Source organism: Sprattus sprattus, assembly GCF_963457725.1.
Source record: "Sprattus sprattus genome assembly, chromosome: 18".
Classification (NCBI taxonomy): Eukaryota; Metazoa; Chordata; class Actinopteri; order Clupeiformes; family Clupeidae; genus Sprattus; species Sprattus sprattus.
In genome coordinates this window covers 15,278,152-15,295,355 of record NC_137916.1, presented here as the reverse complement: position 1 = coordinate 15,295,355, position 17,204 = coordinate 15,278,152, and the positions used below count along the sequence as shown (strand labels likewise).

At 40.7% G+C, this 17,204-nt stretch overlaps 1 protein-coding gene across 1 annotated transcript; it reads left to right on the top strand.

Moving 5' to 3' along the window:
* Positions 1 to 6,350: 6,350 nt before the first annotated feature.
* Positions 6,351 to 12,523, top strand: fabp4b (fatty acid binding protein 4b; the record flags this gene model as incomplete). Its single annotated transcript, XM_080856174.1, has 10 exons — positions 6,351 to 6,475; positions 6,713 to 6,888; positions 6,983 to 7,084; positions 7,572 to 7,619; positions 9,824 to 9,840; positions 11,057 to 11,073; positions 11,324 to 11,410; positions 11,601 to 11,776; positions 11,871 to 11,972; positions 12,470 to 12,523. The coding sequence occupies exons 1-10, from the start codon at positions 6,403 to 6,405 to the stop codon at positions 12,521 to 12,523; spliced, it is 852 nt and encodes a 283-aa protein (XP_080712300.1). The 5' UTR covers positions 6,351 to 6,402.
* Positions 12,524 to 17,204: the final 4,681 nt, after the last annotated feature.

The following is a 17,204-nucleotide window of genomic DNA, read 5'->3' as shown; positions in this document are numbered from 1 at the left end:
CGCCCATGGTGCGGAGCTTGGTTTTGGGGACGCGGAGGAGCGAGCTGTTTTTAGACCTGAGGGTGCAGGTGGAGGTTTGGGGAGTAATTCATTCTTGTAGGTAGGGAGGTGCATGTCCATTAATGCACGTATGGGTGATTATAAGGACTTTGTAGTCTATCCGGAAAGAGACAGGGAGCCAGTGTAGTGAGTGTAATATTGGTTACCTTCATCAGAATCCTGGCAGCGCTGTTTTGGATGTATTGCAGCTTCTGGATGTTCTTGCCAGCGATCCCATAGAAAAGTGAATTACAATACTCCAGTCTTGAGGAGATAAAGACGTGGACAAGCTTCTCTGTATCTGATAGGGTTAAAGTGGGACGGAGTTTGGAGATGTTTCTTAGATGATAAAAAGAGGTTTTGCACAGGTGTTTTATATGATCATTAAAGTTCAGGTGAGAGTCAAACCTAACTCCGAGATTAGTGACTGTGGAGGAGAGGGGGATGACCTGGCTGTCGAAGGTGAGATGAGTCAAGGAGGATGACTGAACCTGGTGTGGAGTACCAACAAGAAGGGCTTCAGTTTTGCTACTATTAAGCTGGAGAAAGTTGTTGCTCATCCATGCCTTGATCTCCCCAAGACAGGCGTTGAGAGATGACATGGCTGCAGTTGGGCTTGGGGCAGTTTTGATATAAAGCTGTGTGTCATCAGCATAACAGTGGAAAGACATCCCATGTCTGCTGATGACGCGTCCGAGGGGGAGCATGTACATAATGAAAAGGATGGGGCCGAGGACCGACCCTTGCGGAACACCACAGGAGACAGGGAGCTGTCTGGACTTGCAACCTCCCAGTGAGACATATTCAGTTCTGCCAGAAAGGTAGGACTGAAACCACTTGAGTGCAGAGTTTGATAGTCCAATGGTGGTGTGAAGACGCTCTAGCAGGATAGTGTGGTCCACTGTGTCAAATGCAGCAGTCAGGTCCAGGAGGATGAGGAGTGAGGGTGATCCTGCATCGGCTGTCATCAGCAGGTCATTTGTCACCCTGAGCAAAGCTGTTTCAGTGCTGTGGGCTGAACGAAATCCTGATTGAAATTTTTCAAACAAGTTGTGCTTGAGGTGGTCCTGAAGTTGAGAAGCAACTACCTTCTCTAACACCTTGGACAGGAAGGCAAGGTTTGAGATAGGCCTGTAGTTGGCTAGAATCTCCGGGTCCAGGGTGGGCTTCTTAAGAAGGGGACGGATGACAGCAACTTTGAGAGCAGGTGGGACAAATCCAGACTGAAGGGAAAGGTTAACAACTTTGGTGATGAAAGGACTGAGAGTGGGGATGTGTGACTTGAGCAGAGCAGTGGGAATGGGGTCCAATGATAACCCCACAATGAGCTGCAGTATTTGCAAGAGGCACTCTACAAACCGCAACTGCTCTTTCGTTCTTGGTACGATGTCTATAAAACTTGAGTCCATAAAAGACCATGAACGGTCTAATGCCCATCTCAACGCTTTCAGTGTCTGAAACCTTAATATAGTTCCCCACTTAGTAGTACTAAGACCAATGGTCAATCAGCAATTATTTCTGTAATCTTTTTTAATGATTTTGTGTTGTGAGCAGTTCAGTGGCCGGTAAAAAAATATTTTGGCCGGTAAATTTTACACCTTACATGCCAATGGCAGGTAGGCCTAAAAGTTAATTTTATACCCTGGCTGCACCAAAGTCACATATTCGTCCAAGGAAAAAAGATCACTTCTAAGACAGCCTATAGACAGTTTCTTATATTGCTGTTGCAGCGGTGGCAGTGTTGGATTTTGACATGATTATGGTCTTGAATTCTTCATAACGCGTTCATGGTCATATCCTGCCTTAGCGGAGAAAAAAATTAGTCTTTTTCTTTGAGTTTAGACTAATGTACCTTTAAAAAAATCATGGTTTTGGTGATCGACCTTTCCTGCCTTTTGAAGCAGAACGTGCACGCGCAATTTAGCTGACCGGCTTGGCCTGTTCTCATATCTCTATATTATCTCATGTTGCAAGCTAAATTAATTATCTTAGCTTCAGTTGTACGCCGAACAGGGCCCTGGAAACACAAGGACAAGACACAGGAAGTAAACAATGGCACATGTACCTACCAACATAACACAGGAAGCACAAAAGAAACTCTTGGCGGCCTCTAGCGGCCCGGAAGTCCCAACTCATGACACCGGGTGTCAAGTCGTGACAGGAGATGAATATTTTCTTCAAAAAACATCAAAACACGGAAGAAGGGCATGAAAGACTACGGGTAGAAATACAGAAACCAGATTCTTTCAAAATGCTAAAACTGTCGAACTTACGTGAAACACAAGACAGACTGAACTTAAATACCAAAGGGGGAACTAGACAACCAGACACGGGAGAAACCAACCAGGCAAACAAACAGGGTGATTAATAACGCAGGTGTGGTAGGTAACTGAAAAAAAGTGGAAAAGTGGCAGAGGGCAGGTGGGGGCGGAGTTTCGGGACAAAGACAGAAAACACATGGCGTGGCAAAACAAACGCAAGAAGCATGTGACAAAATAAACAAACAGTGGAAAGCACATGTCGGGAACAAGGAAACACAAAGACACAGCAGGATCCTGACATGTGGACATCACCAGTTTCAAATCACATTATTATTGAATTATTCTACCTCAGTACCCTAAATTGCCCCTGTCCACCTTTTTATGGAATGTGTTGCCTGAATGGCAGCAATGGATGTGCATTTACAAATTAAATGAAGTTTACCTGACAAAACATGAAATATCTTGTGTTCATACTAGGGGTGTGCCAAATAATCGTCATGACGATGCATCGCGATTCGAATTTTCACGATGTACTGCATCGATTGTTGACGCCAAGTATCGATTATTAATTAAAAAAAAAAAAAATTTTTTTTTTTTTTTTTTAAATTGCATGAATGGTTGGCGAACATCAAGCATTTCCGGCCGCGCGATACTGCGACAAGTCATTCATAAACAAACTAAATAATAATATTTGTGTCAAGTAACCTCCAAAAGTCGTTTAAATGAATACAGCTATGTATGAACTGAGTTGCTTTGAGTTATCAATTGAACACACTATCCAGATCATACACAGCCAGTCAGCCACTGGTAATGGCTTCATTTTTTTCTAGCAGTGTTCAGTGAAAATTCGCAATGCATCGCAATGCATTGCAATAATTCAAGTATCGCGATGCATCGTGATAGAATCGCATCGTGGCATGTGAATCGTGATACGAATCGAATCGTGACTTCTTTGGCAATACCCACCCCTAGTTCATACTGTCTGCAATGAAATACAAGTCAAGGTACATTTATAAATCACTGCGTTCTTTTTTTATTTGCATTTTCTATACCGTCCTAACTTTTTCTGATTTGGGGTTGTATATATTTGGTAGATTTTTCCAAAAGCCTTTTGCTTCCATTTTTTATTATTGGTCAGACACTAGGGATATATAGGGACCATATAAGGGAAAAATAGTTAAGCCTTTGACCATGACAAGGTTGTTGACAGACACCGAACCCAGCCAGATTGGTCCCCTTGATTCACACACAAGTGTGAAAGAGGAATGGGAAATACTGATACAGCTCTTGTCATTTTAGAGGATTATATCAATATGTATTTATATTTGAAATGTGCTAATATACTCAGCATGTATTTGTATTCAAAATTGTGCTGTACCTTATACAGTATTCGTCCACGTAGTTTGAAGTTGTGGGGATTTAGATGATTCAGCTGCTATGTTAAATCAATAATACACACCTACTCTGTTTGCAGTGGCATGCGTGCATGTTCCACTAGTCCAAAGTGAAACATGTAAAGACCTGCTTCTAGACGCAATATAAGCATTATTTGCCGAACTTCAGACTCCACACAATCTCTTCACTGTGCAGTATGCACAAAATATAACTGACAGACAGTGATACCATTCACTTTGGTTTACAATTTACTGTTTGGTTAGCATCACTGAATTGTGTTAATATTTTAATTGTTTATTACATAGCCCAGGTGAATAGAAGAGACATTTTGTGTCTGAGCAAAAAAAAGAAGGACGTTTCTTTGTTGTTGATGCAGCAATCTTTATTCTAGTAAAGTCCAGTAACGAAGCAGGTGGAACATACTCTGGATTCAGCGGTGTAGGTCTGAACCACAAGCATATCCAACTCTAGCCGGATATATTGTTTAAAACACCTCCAAGGCTTCTAATGTAAATCAGCTAGGCTTCAAATGCGAATAGGTCTGGCAACCTTTTGCTGTTCTGTATGATTATCAAGTTTCTCTGACTGAGATGGTTCTCAATGGCCTCCCCCATTCGCATACTATCATTATTTGCAGTCACTCACACCTCGGTTTGCTTCCTGACCCCATGTCTGACCAAATCCAGTGCGGGGACCTTTCCGTTGTTACCATGATAAGATTACCATTTTGGATAGCAACTGCTGATCATGATTCTCATGTTCACTCACAGGATATACTGTATTTTCTTGCAGCAAGCACTATCTGGCTGCTACAAGAAATAGGTAAATCAATGTGCGTTCACTAAGGTGCCACTTCTGTGTCTCAATGATATTTGACCGGCATTTGTTTTTGCTGCTGCCCTTAAACTCAGGTTTGTCAGTAAGCAAGTGGGGAGCACTCAGTAATGACTCTTTGAGAGTCTTATTTGTTACAGAAAACACTCAAGACCACATAATGTGAGAAAAATGATTTTGCCTTTCCCAATATCAGTATGCACGTAGTTGTGTTGTTTCAAACATACTGCACAATTGAAATTCCTGACATGTCTCTGCACATGCATCAGGGTATTTTTTATTAGGTGTTTTGCAGGTATTTTTCATGGGCAAATAAATAAAAAGAGGCATAGATTGCACATGAATATTGGAGTTTGGTGGCGTGTATTTCAACATGCCTTGAAAATTACAAGTGCTGCAAGTCAAACTAAAATTGTATTTACAATTTCACAGAAAGTTAAATAAATAACTTCTATGTGTGGCTATTCGAAGGTTGAAAAGACATTCAAACAATTAGATTGCTGGTTCTTGTGGATGTGGGGTTTGGGTATTTCTCCTCAATGCAAGTAAAACAGAATTAAATATTGAATGTTGCATGAACATACATAAAACATGGTTTTGGAAAGGTCATGGACATCTGACAGGCATGTCCTCAGTGTCCCCCTGACCTCACCCTATAGAATGCTCACGTGCAATCCACTCTGCCTTCTTACATGCTTGTCAGTCACTGAGGGGAGTACAGTAGTACAAGTCACACAGGCCTCCCAAATAGTTAATTTGTGCAAACCCAATGGTTATTGCATAATGATATTTGCAACTGCATGTTGTCACTTGCATTTGGTGATTCCTGTTTTTGAAGTGTAGCTAAACCTGCTATACTGGATATTAGTCTATGAATCTATGCAAGCGAAATCTCCCATAAAATAGGGTGACAAGATTTGAGTTTGTGAAAAGGAAGACCATTCGTTGCGGGGGAGGGGGCGGGGTAGTGTGTATAGCATGCCGGGGGAGTTTTGACATCTTGTTGAGATGCAGATGACCACGGCCCCTCCCCCACGACGAAGTTTTTACATCTTTTCACATGCACATGTTATGTGCTGTTGTAAACAATGCAATGAGGCGGCAAGGTGCTCGGTGTTGCCAGATTAGAAATGGCGAAGTATCGTACCAAATGCTCAAAATGATCGTATTTGGAGGATATTTATCGTACATCTGGCAACACTGAGAAGGCGCTCGACCAATTACAGTTCTCTCTACAGTCAGAGCTCGCGCAAGAAGGTGAAACGTAAGAGAGATACCCTTTCCAAAACTTGTAAGGGTGTAATAACTAGTTTGTGAAAATCCTAGATAAACACAAATATCCGACGAGGCAAAATACTGGACGATTTTGGAATCCCTGCCAGACGCATTTTTAGGTCTCGAAAAGAGTAGGCTTAAAGAGGACGTCCGGTACAAGCTGCTTTTAATTGTGAAGTTAAAATATGGTCAGTCATATTTGATTACAATGTTTGCATTTACTTATGCTTTAAATCGGAGTTAATTAGCATTTGATGTTTAAATTGTGAGAAACAAATCATAGAGAAACGCAGTCACGTGTCCATTGATTGTCAGACAAGAGAATCTTCACATCAAAATGTAGGACAAATGATACGCTTTTGTAAACTAGATTTAGGTGCCCATGGCCTATCAGAACACCTACCAAGCCTCCTCCTCCTCGTTGTCTAAGCCTATGAAATCTCTGAAACCGCGTTTTATTGAATTGATTGGTTCGTTCCGCTTAGAACATGTAGCAACCTCTTTAAATTCAGGCGTGGCACTGTGAAGAAGAATTCTGGAGCCCGTTGTAGGAACGTTATAAGGACTGTATCTTTCGAAGTTGACTTCCTTCTGCAAAATGGTTGAGCAATTTGTTGGAACGTGGAAACTGACAAGCAGTGATAATTTTGATGAATACATGAAGGCGATAGGTAAGACAGCAAATGGGTGGTTTTATATTGGTTGCCTGTTGGTCTGGACTTTTATTTGTGACGTGTAGTACTGTTACTATATTTTCCAGACAGCTTCTAATGTTTGTAACGTTAGCCATGCTCAGCCAACGGCCTCGCTTTAACTAGTGAAAGACACAGCTAGCATTGAAACACATTGTCTATTGTCTCATGGCAAGCAGGTGCAGCTACTACAATGCTTTTTTTTTTTTTTTCTAGGTGTGGGTTTTGCTACCCGCCAGATGGGGAACCTCGTAAAGCCAAACCTGGTGTTCAGCGTAGACGACCAGGGAGTCGTCTCATTGAAATCTCAAAGCACGTTCAAGACGGTCGAAATCAAATTCAAGTTGGACGAGGAGTTTGATGAAACGACTGCTGATGACCGACGAACAAAGGTGAGTTTATCCAGCGTTATGTTAACGTCGCCCCATAACATATGGTATCATGGTGCTCTTTGACGACATTCTGAAACCGTGCTTTCCTTAATAGACGGTGATTACTTTGGAAAACGGAAAACTCGTGCAGAAACAGTCATGGGATGGCAAGGAAACCACGATAGAACGAGATCTTCAAGAGGGAAAACTCATTGCGGTAAGCTAGCCACTCCGTTAAAATGACTTGACCTAATAGCCAAGTTTTTCACTCGTCTATCGCATGCACAAGATTGAATTTCCTATGGTTCTTTAAAAGTATGAATCGCTGGTGCAGACCATCGATTATTTGCACAGATTGTTTGCAGCCTTGCTAGAGGGTGGGGGGTGGTGTGGCTAATGCTGACCTAGGAAGTCCGTGAACCTCTGCCTTGCCCATGAATTAAGTGCACGCCTGCACTTTTTTGCTTGCACTCACTCTTGGCATCGATGCTCTTGATTACTCACTCGGCTTGGCTCAAAAAAACAAGCTGTGACTGCAGTCATGACTCAAAATGCGCGGGCCTAGCCCATGCTGGGGGGTGTAGCATGATCTTAATCATTAATGGACGGTTATATCCTTGGGCCTTGTCATTTTAATAATTGTCGTATGAACATTCAAATAAGATGGAATATCGTGTTTTAACAAATTGTGTTTTCCCTTACAGAAATGCATAATGAACGATGTGGTGTCTGTGAGGACCTATGAACGGGAGGCATGATTGATTAGATAGTTTTTTTTTAAGTACTGCCCACGACGTTTCCAGTTCTTTGTTTTTGGCTGGCAATGTAAAATGGATAAACAAGAAGTTTGCTTATGGGACCACGACTGTGTGCTATATAAAGCAGTGTGCTTTAATTAAAAATGTCCTTTTCTGAGTAATTTGAAATATGGCTTTTTAATTTGTGTTTTTGGTTAATCCACTGCTAAGACAAACATTTGGTGGCCTTTGATAAAGGCCTTTATAACGCACACACGCCTGAAGTAAACTTGTTTGTTGGACCAACACACACACACACACACACACAAGCAATTTGCCTTAATCTTTTTCAGAGCAACTGTTTTTGATATCAGTTATGTCTGAAAGGTTGATTTCAGATATTTTGAAAATGCTGAATCTCTACAGAATCCCCCCTCCCCTCCCATTTACCTTGCTGGGAATAGTTCTTGTACCTTCCCTTGGCATCAAGCTCTACTTTATGTCTTATGCTGTCCACTGAAATGCATGTTTGTCCTGTATTACCAAAATTGATAGGAGGTATGAAATCAAAGTGTATTCAGTAGCGTATAGAGTTTAATCCCATGGTGTCGTCTGTCCCCCATGACCCCTATCTGATGTAAGGGTTTTTGTGGAAACACATTGGCAAAGATGACTGCTTGTGGGACTTGGCGATCTTTTCCAATTTTGCAAGGTCTCTGGCAGGGAGCTTGTGGGGGAAAGATCTACTGCTAGACCATGAAGCAGAAACTGCTTAAATAAAAAGGGCTTGTGCCTGATTCCAGGACTGTACTTTGATCTCAAACACTGACTGCATATCGTGTCTGTGTACAAAGTCTTAAATTTACAGTTGATCTCAAACAAGCAGTTTTGGGTGACCACATACAGGAGGGCCACCCTGTAACATTGTACCAGATGTCACAAGTGTTTTGGCAACACACATTCAGCTTGTGTAGACTGTTCATAATACACTGAGTAATATCCAGAGTGCATATTCTAAATACCCGACAAATTTGCTACTGATATGCAACGTTCAGAAACTCAAAGTTCTCTAGGCCAGGAACAGATGCACAAGATGTTACTATTCAACAGATGATCTTAAAGTGGCAGCAAAAACAACACATCCATGATTGTGAAAAATAACAGCAGTCCCATTTGTATCCAGAATGATATTCTGTTTATAGGTCAGAAGCTCCTTGTCAGAGACCTTGCCAAATCGTCTGATTGTCGACCTATGAACATTTACCCCAGATGCTGCCAGAGAGGTCCGCAACTCTTTAGAGGAGGGGTCTCAAACTCAGGCCCATGGGCCAATTTCCGCAAAGTTCTTTTGATTTAAAACTAAATAGAAAAGTTCCATTGAATTAAATGGGCCACCCCAACGTTAGCCGTAAAATCTGGCCCCCCAACGACCAGACTGGATGCTCATCGGCCCCCAGGTAATTGGAGTTTGAGACCCCTGCTTTAGCGGTGATGTGTGGGTTGGCTTTTACCTGATTTATTATTCTTCTGGTGCTTCTTGGTGATGGTCTTGATGGGTTTCCACTTCTAGGCAGAGTTGTGGTCATATTGAATGCCCTCCATTTGTAAATCTGGAATCTTTTGGAGATGATCTTATAGCTTTACCCAGACTGATGGTCTATCAGTACCTTCTTCCTGATGTTCTCGGACACTTCCTTTCCGCTCTGCTTTGTTGATCTGTGTGGGTACACTTTGCTACTACAGTAGTTTGGTTGGTTTCCTCTCTCTTTTAATCAGTGTTGCCCAACCCTTTTCCTTAGGATGTCTTATTTGATTGGTTTGCTTAATTGACTAAGCATCCAAATGTGTTACACCAAATCTATTACCTAATTGACTTCACAAATGCAACTGGGGGTTCACTTACTTTTGCACATACACTTATTCCATGTTTCAGATAGATTTTTGGCTACTCACACAATTCCCTCTAAATAAGTACATGAAATTGACAAACATAAATCTGACATTTCATACATGGAAAATTGGTGATGATAAAATAGAATAATCATGGTAAAACAACAGAAAACTCTAAACTGCTCACATACTTTCAAGCAGCACTGTATATATACCACAAAAGAGACATAGTTGTAGACTTTAAAGTCTGAATACAAATTAACATTGATGAATGTGGCTGCTTTGTGAGGTTCTGTGTCTTGTTCAGCCCGTTACTGTCCCTCTCCAAGACTGAGCTGATGTTATGGTAGGAGAGGAGGGGTCACATGGGCCAGTGGATCAAGGACCCAAGCCCCTGCTGTGCCAGGGGAGCTGGAGTTGACTGCTGGGGTCATGGGGGATGGTGTCAGAACTGCCTCTTTGTCCTATGAATAGACAATAAACTCACATAGCCAGCTAGATAGGGCTACAGATAATTGGCTGCAGTCCCCATTTGCCAGCAGTGGGGCAGTTTTGTGAAAAATTACAGCTTATTAGATATTGTCAGAAAAGATTATGAAACTTTTCAGCTTGGCTTGTATTTCAACTGAATCTCTCAGATCGCACCTTTAGCCGAGGGCTCCCTCTTCAGGTTGAACAGAAATAGTCTTATAATTGTGAAATTTACAGCACAGCCAAATAATAGAGCTCCCCCTGCAACAATGTACCAGCCTGTCTCAGTAAACCATTCTGATTACACACAAAGTCCACAATTAGCTTTCGAGGAACTTCACCAACCCCTTTTCCTATTATTACACAACACAGTCATTTGCATACAGTTTTCAATAACATAACAGTCTTTGCAAAACACTGCATACTCAATTCTACTCTTAATAGAGTCATTTAATAATTATGACTTTTTAAAGCACTGCAGGTCAAGGGTTCTAGCGAGGAAAGCAATTGTAAGTAGGGTAGGGGTTATGATTTTCATGAACTGTGGACAGAAATGAATTTGCAGCTGAGTACTGTGCAGGTCAAGTTAATCCTCGTCTGTGTAAATATACTTTATTGTACTTACAGATACTGTCTACACACACCTTGTTCCTAAAACAAACACGCTTATGTTGCACAAAGGTTACAGGACTGTAGTTGTATATACATTTCAGTCTCCTGCAACAAGACTGTTTAGCAAAATACTTCCACTATAGTGGAAAACTAAGTCAGTGAGATTTTACATATAAATCCAGTACTACTGGAGATGTTCATGATATACAGTGCCATCTAGTGGTTTCTTTTGGGAGGACTACGGTGTAGTCTTCATATGTACGACGTTTAAAATGTTCAAGTTGATTTTCAATCATAGGTCTACTCTAGACCATTATGTGTTTTGCTAATAGCACTGTTTTTGCACCTCATATGGAGTCAATTTGATGCAGTCAGGATACATATTAATTACCCTTTTTTTTGCGGTAGGCTATACCCATTTACAGGCTTAAGTAATCAAACTGTCTTTGAAAAACAAGGTTTGCTTTGTTCTTTTTCAGCGAACTCGTTCCTCTAGGTAAGCCCTCTGCACCATAGTTGTCTCGTTAGAAACAGTGCACAATGCCTCGTGGATTGTATGTGGACGCGCACCCATAATCTCCTCATTGTTTGCGCCTATGAAATCATTTGATACTGGCTTTTATTGAACTGATTGGTTTGCAAAAGTTGACACGTGTGCTGTAGATCTCTTTAAATTTAAGCATGACAAGTAGTTCGCTGTTCGTACATCGCGGAAGGTAGACAGCTGTATTAACACAAATACCCAGGGGCCTATATCAAAATGGTTGAACAGTTTGTAGGAACATGGGCATTGACCAGCAGTGAGAACTTTGACGAATACATGAAGGCAGTAGGTAAGATCAGCTCACTAAAGACAATGACCATAATGTTGTTTTGTGGTTACAATTAATTTCAGTGTGTTCACAAAGCTATATGTGCCTAATATATTTATTCCAAAATCCATTGCCTTGGTTGCAGTAGATTTATTGTTAGAATTGTACATTTAATGTCAATTTTAATTATAAAGCCATCTTTTGAAAACAGGTATGAGCTTTGCTACTCGCCAAATGGGAAACTTGGTCAAGCCAAGTCTAATTATCAGTGTGGACGACCAGGGAGTCATATCTATTAAGGGTAAAAGCACGTTCAAGACCACAGAGATCAAATTCAAATTGAATGAAGAATTTGATGAAATCACTACAGATGACAGACATACTAAGGTGAGTGCTTAAAGGATAACCTTTGATGTAGCTCATTAAAATGGAATGTTACTTCATAGCTCTTATACAAAATACTATATGCTGTCTTTCTCAGAGTGTGATTACCTTGGAAAATGGTAAACTTGTGCATAAACAGATGTGGGATGGCAAGGAAACCACAGTTGAAAGAGACTTGCAGGATGGAAAACTGGTTGCGGTAAGCCATAGAAAGTTTTTGAACAATCTTGGTATTTGCCAGATTTTAATGGCACAAGCGACACACTGCAACACACACGTGGATATATGGAGACGACAAAGGACACAGCAGTGCAAGCACCTGAGCCACCGTGCCACATCATGTTGAGCATTTAATGATTAACATGACGAATAGTGAAAATAAACACATGGTCACTACAAAAGCCGTTAATGTGCTGTGGTCAGTTTTGCTGAAAAAGCAGGTAAATCTTTTGCGTATCCCAGGAATGTAATGAAAGAATTTAGCCTACGTACTAATCCTTTGAAAGCTGTACTTGCATACTTTCTTGACCCAGAATGAATAGCTCTGTTGCTTAAGTGAATGTTCTGTCTAAAATGTCATCCATTTTTGTATGTCTAGAATGGACAGCTTTTTGCCGACATCGGTCAAGTCTGCCCAAAATATAAGTGACTGCAAGCCCATCATTTCAACACTGCTGTATCTCGCTTTCTTTCCAGAAATGTGTCATGAATGATGTGGTGGCTGTGCGGATCTATGAACGGGAGGCATGATCCTAGATGTCCTTTCCTGTTGCCCTGTCGATTGTTTTTTTTCCAGCAACCAAGACTCTGCTTTTACTTGGTTACATTACAGAAAGAAAAATTAAACCTAAGTGTCCAAGAAATGTTCTCCTTGTGGAAATAGAATAAAGTTAATAAAAAAACAAAAAACAAAACATTTTTGTTTGTTGCTTAATGCGCAAAAGTATTTCCACAGTCGTCCACTGCATCATATCATAATATCACAACACTGTTTAGTTTCCAACATGTTGCATCTCTTTGCAATAGGTTTAAAACAGTGGTAGGTTAAAGCATTCAGGTCATGACTTTGCTCTGGAACAATGTATCAGCATTTACAATCTGTCATATACATTGACTTTGAAAAAAACCCTGCTGGTTCAGATAAAAACACAGTGTTTACAAAATCTTAACTGTTACACCACATCAAGTAAAACTTGTCATGTCATGCCAAAAGTCATGCCACTCTATAAACTTCAATATGAAATAAATGCACTGCATTTGAGCCCAGCGCTCTTTTGAAAGCATGTGTTGTGTAAGCATTGGCTCTAGAGGATTAACACAATTTCAGTGTTACTGGCTGGGTACCAGTCCAAATACAGAACAGTGTTTTCCCCCACAGAGTATTTTTCCTGATTCTTTATCATTTTTGCCATATTTAATAAAAGAGTCCAAGACATTGGTGAAATATCCAAAACAATGAAGTAAATAAATAGTGAAATAAAGAAAAGAAATAGTGATACTGCTAATTTGGTTGAGTCAAAATAGGATTTTGCCAAGACCTTTCATGCATGAATTATGAAAAAAATGGTCTAGATTATTTTTGGATTGATATTCATACTCAAAATGAACCTAAACTTGAAATTCATTTAGAATTATTTTATGAATTATGAATTAAAAAGAATGATTTTAAATATGGTTTTATGAAAAATATATTTTACTGTCCACATACGTGGACGCCATGCAACAAAGGGATGGTAACAAATAAATACCCAAGGTTGAAAATCATTATTTTCATGGAATTTAGTCAATATTTATGTTGATATGTTTGATATATGATTGTTTCTTTCATTTGAACAAAGCAAATAAAAAAAATTGCAGGTTATATAATTACATTTAATGTCATCCGATTCCTCTAATGCATGGTGTCCACATACGTGGACGTCATCCGATACCTCTTATGCATGACGTCCACATACGTGGACAGTTGGTTTTTAGGGTGTACAAACTATATTTTACATCACATTTCATTTTTTTAACACATATTTGTTCAACACACTTTCCCCTACATGCCAAAATATTTTTTTTTGACTGATTTGGCCTTCTTGGGTAGAAGTTTTTAACAGATATGCCTGGAGTATTCAGCACATGTTCAGCACCGTCAGCCATCTTGACTTAATGATGTCATTACACAGTTAACATTCCAAATACAAGATTATACATATTGTTATTATATTGCTCTGAGTCTTCTGTCACTGCCCCTATGTCGTTTGGAGAATATTACTATGATAATGCAAAACAAAATGAAGTTTAATTGACTGGTATTTACACCTGCACTTTACATATACTTATATCATATCTGCACTACCTACTTCTATTGCTGCTAGTTTTACCACTGCTATACTACCAATACTGTTCATACTCAATATCTTATTTCATACTGTATATATCTTATTTATTTACATATAACCACTATACATATGCACTTTACTGCATTTGGGACAGGGACTAGCACAGGAATTTTGAGGGGCAGTTGCTCTGGTTGCCCCCTCCACCCCCCACCCCCACCCCCCACCCCCACCCGCGGCAGAAATAGCAAAGAAGAACAACACCCAAAATAGTGATAGGATTTCGAAATGTAACCATTTTGAATGAAATCATTTATGTGATGCATTATTTCCATCATTTATTCTTATTGTTAAAACTAAATGTTATAAACTGACCATCAGCAGACATGTAGCTTGTTTTCCTACCAAAACATTAGCATGTGATAACGGGCTGGATGTCTGGTAGGCAAACTAGCCATCTGATTATTTAGGCTAAACGTGGCAAACTGAGCCTCGATTTATGAAGGTGTTAATTAATTTCATAAAGCATGATGATGATTGTTCGTTTGTTATACATTTTTACAACTTAAAACTCACCTTTTCTGACAACGTTAAAGCAGTTTTTTCATCGACACAGAAGAAAACAACCCTGACCGTTTCATAAAGGCACCCAGTGCAACTTTCGAGGCTTAAAAATAAACATTCAATTTCTAGTCTTTTTTACACGTAATAAGTTTCAATAACTCCATACCATTACATATCGACATTCAAGGAGCAAAGATGAGACTTCGTTGTGTGGTGAGAACTGATAGAAAATCGATAACAACAACAATCGCCGCCATTTTCTTTATTTTTTGTAACCTACAATAATTAAAACAGGATTCCAGTCAATGGAAAAATGGCCTCTCCCCACCGGCGATTGTTGTTGTTTACGATTTTCTATCAGTTCTCACCACACAACGACGTCTCATCTTAGCTCCTTGAATGTCGATATGTAATGGTATGGAGTTATTGAATGTTTATTTTTCATTGAATGTTTATATAAAGTTGCACTGAGTGCCTTTAAGGGCGAAAATGCAGGCTCAGCTGCCGGTCGCATGCAGTACCACAGTAAACAGAGGAGGGCGCATGCCCCCCTCCCCCCTCCCCCTACTGACTTTCACTCTCGTTGCCCATAGGCTTATCGATTGGAAGTTAAGAAGGCTACTTTATGACATGTTTCGGGTGGCGATTTTTTAAAAACTAGGTCTACATGAAATTCTTGGGCAAATGCACGTTTGCTCTACTCAAGTAAAAGCGCCCCTCCGAGGGAAAAAAAAAAATTAAAAATATAATAAAAAAATTTCCCTCTGAGGGGCACTTTTACTCAAGGAGGGCAAACGGGCAGTTGCCAAAGCAACCTAAGCACACTCCTGTGCACGTCCCTGGAACTGAATATGTCGCACTGGGAAGTTGCAAGTCCAGACAGCTCCCTGTCTCCTGTGGTGTTCCGCAAGGGTTGGTCCTCGGCCCCATCCTCTTCATTATTTACATGCTCCCCCTCGGTCATGTCATCAGCAGACATGGGATGTCCTTCCACTGTTATGCTGATGACACACAGCTTTATATTAAATCTGCCTTAAGCCCCACTGCAGCCAAGTCATGTCTCACCGGCTGTCTTGGGGAGATAAAGGCATGGATGAGCAACAACTTTCTCCAGCTAAACAACAGTAGCAAAACTGAAGCACTTCTTGTTGGCACTCCACACCAGGTTCAGTCATCCTCCTTGACTCATCTCACCTTCGACAGCCAGGTCATCCCCCTCTCCTCCACAGTCACTTATGTCGGAGTAAGGTTTGATTCTCACCTGGGGCCGTATTCACAAAGAATCTTAGGGCTAAAAGTAGCTCATAAGTGGCGAATTTAGGAGAAACTCCTAAAAATAATGGGCGTGTCAGTCTTAAATGTAGGACTCCTATTTTTTTTTACTAAGAGCAATTCACAAAATATTTTATCCCTAAAAGTAGCACCTAAGTCTAGGACAGCTTAAAACTCCTCATGAGGACTCCTAAGTCACTAAGACCTATTCACAAAAAGTCTTAAAATGGCTGAAGCCAGACGCAACGTATTGGAGACAATGAACGACTCTGAATTGTTGAGAAGATATCGCTTAAACCGTGAAGGAATCAACATTTTACTAGAATTAGTGCGGGATGCAATCACGTCTCCAACTAATAGAAACAACCCAATCAGTCCGGAAGTTAAATGTTTGATAACATGTTTGATGATTTTTGGCTACGGGGAAAATGGAACTTTGCAACGAAAGCGACTACAGAATATCGCAATCATCAGTAAGCCGATTCATTCATCAAACAATCACCGCACTCTGTAGACCACACATTGTTCAACAGTTTATCCGGTTCCCTTTGGACAATCGCCTACTTCAAAGGATCAAGGTCAATTTCATGGCGATTGCAGGAATGCCCGGTGTCGTGGGTGCCATCGATGGAACACACATTAAAATAATTAGGACGTCTTTGTAATAATAAGGACGTCTTTGTAATCCGCAAAAAGGTACATTCAATTAATACACAGATAGTGTTTGATCCAAATTTCACAATCATAGATATTGTTGCAAAGTGGCCTGGATCTACTCTACGATTCGCGCATTTTAATGGACAGCGGTCTGCGCCAGGTTTTTGAGTGGCACCATGTACCTGCTAGATGCCACTTGTTGGGTGACAGTGGCCATCCATGCAAGACATGGCTTTTGACACCCTTCCTCAATCCACAACCGGGAGCACAGCTGAACTACAACATGCAAGTATACGCATGAGGCCTATTTTGGTGACACAATACCTGTAGCCGCGACGGCTCTTTTAAAGTCCACTCCGCAATCTCCATCCTACATTGTGACTGGAGCGCATACCACCGCTTCTCGCAGTCATCGACAGAGCGACACACGGCAGGGAATGAAGCATTTATGTTAACACATATGTCCTCCCATGCCTCACGCTTCTTTTTTGTGGTCACCCCACAGCCAAATTTAGCTTTTATAACTCCCTTCCTCTCCAGCACACTCTGGGCCAACATGGACAGTTGGTCCTGGGACCAGTTCGACTTTCTCTTACGTCTCGCCCTTGTTTCGT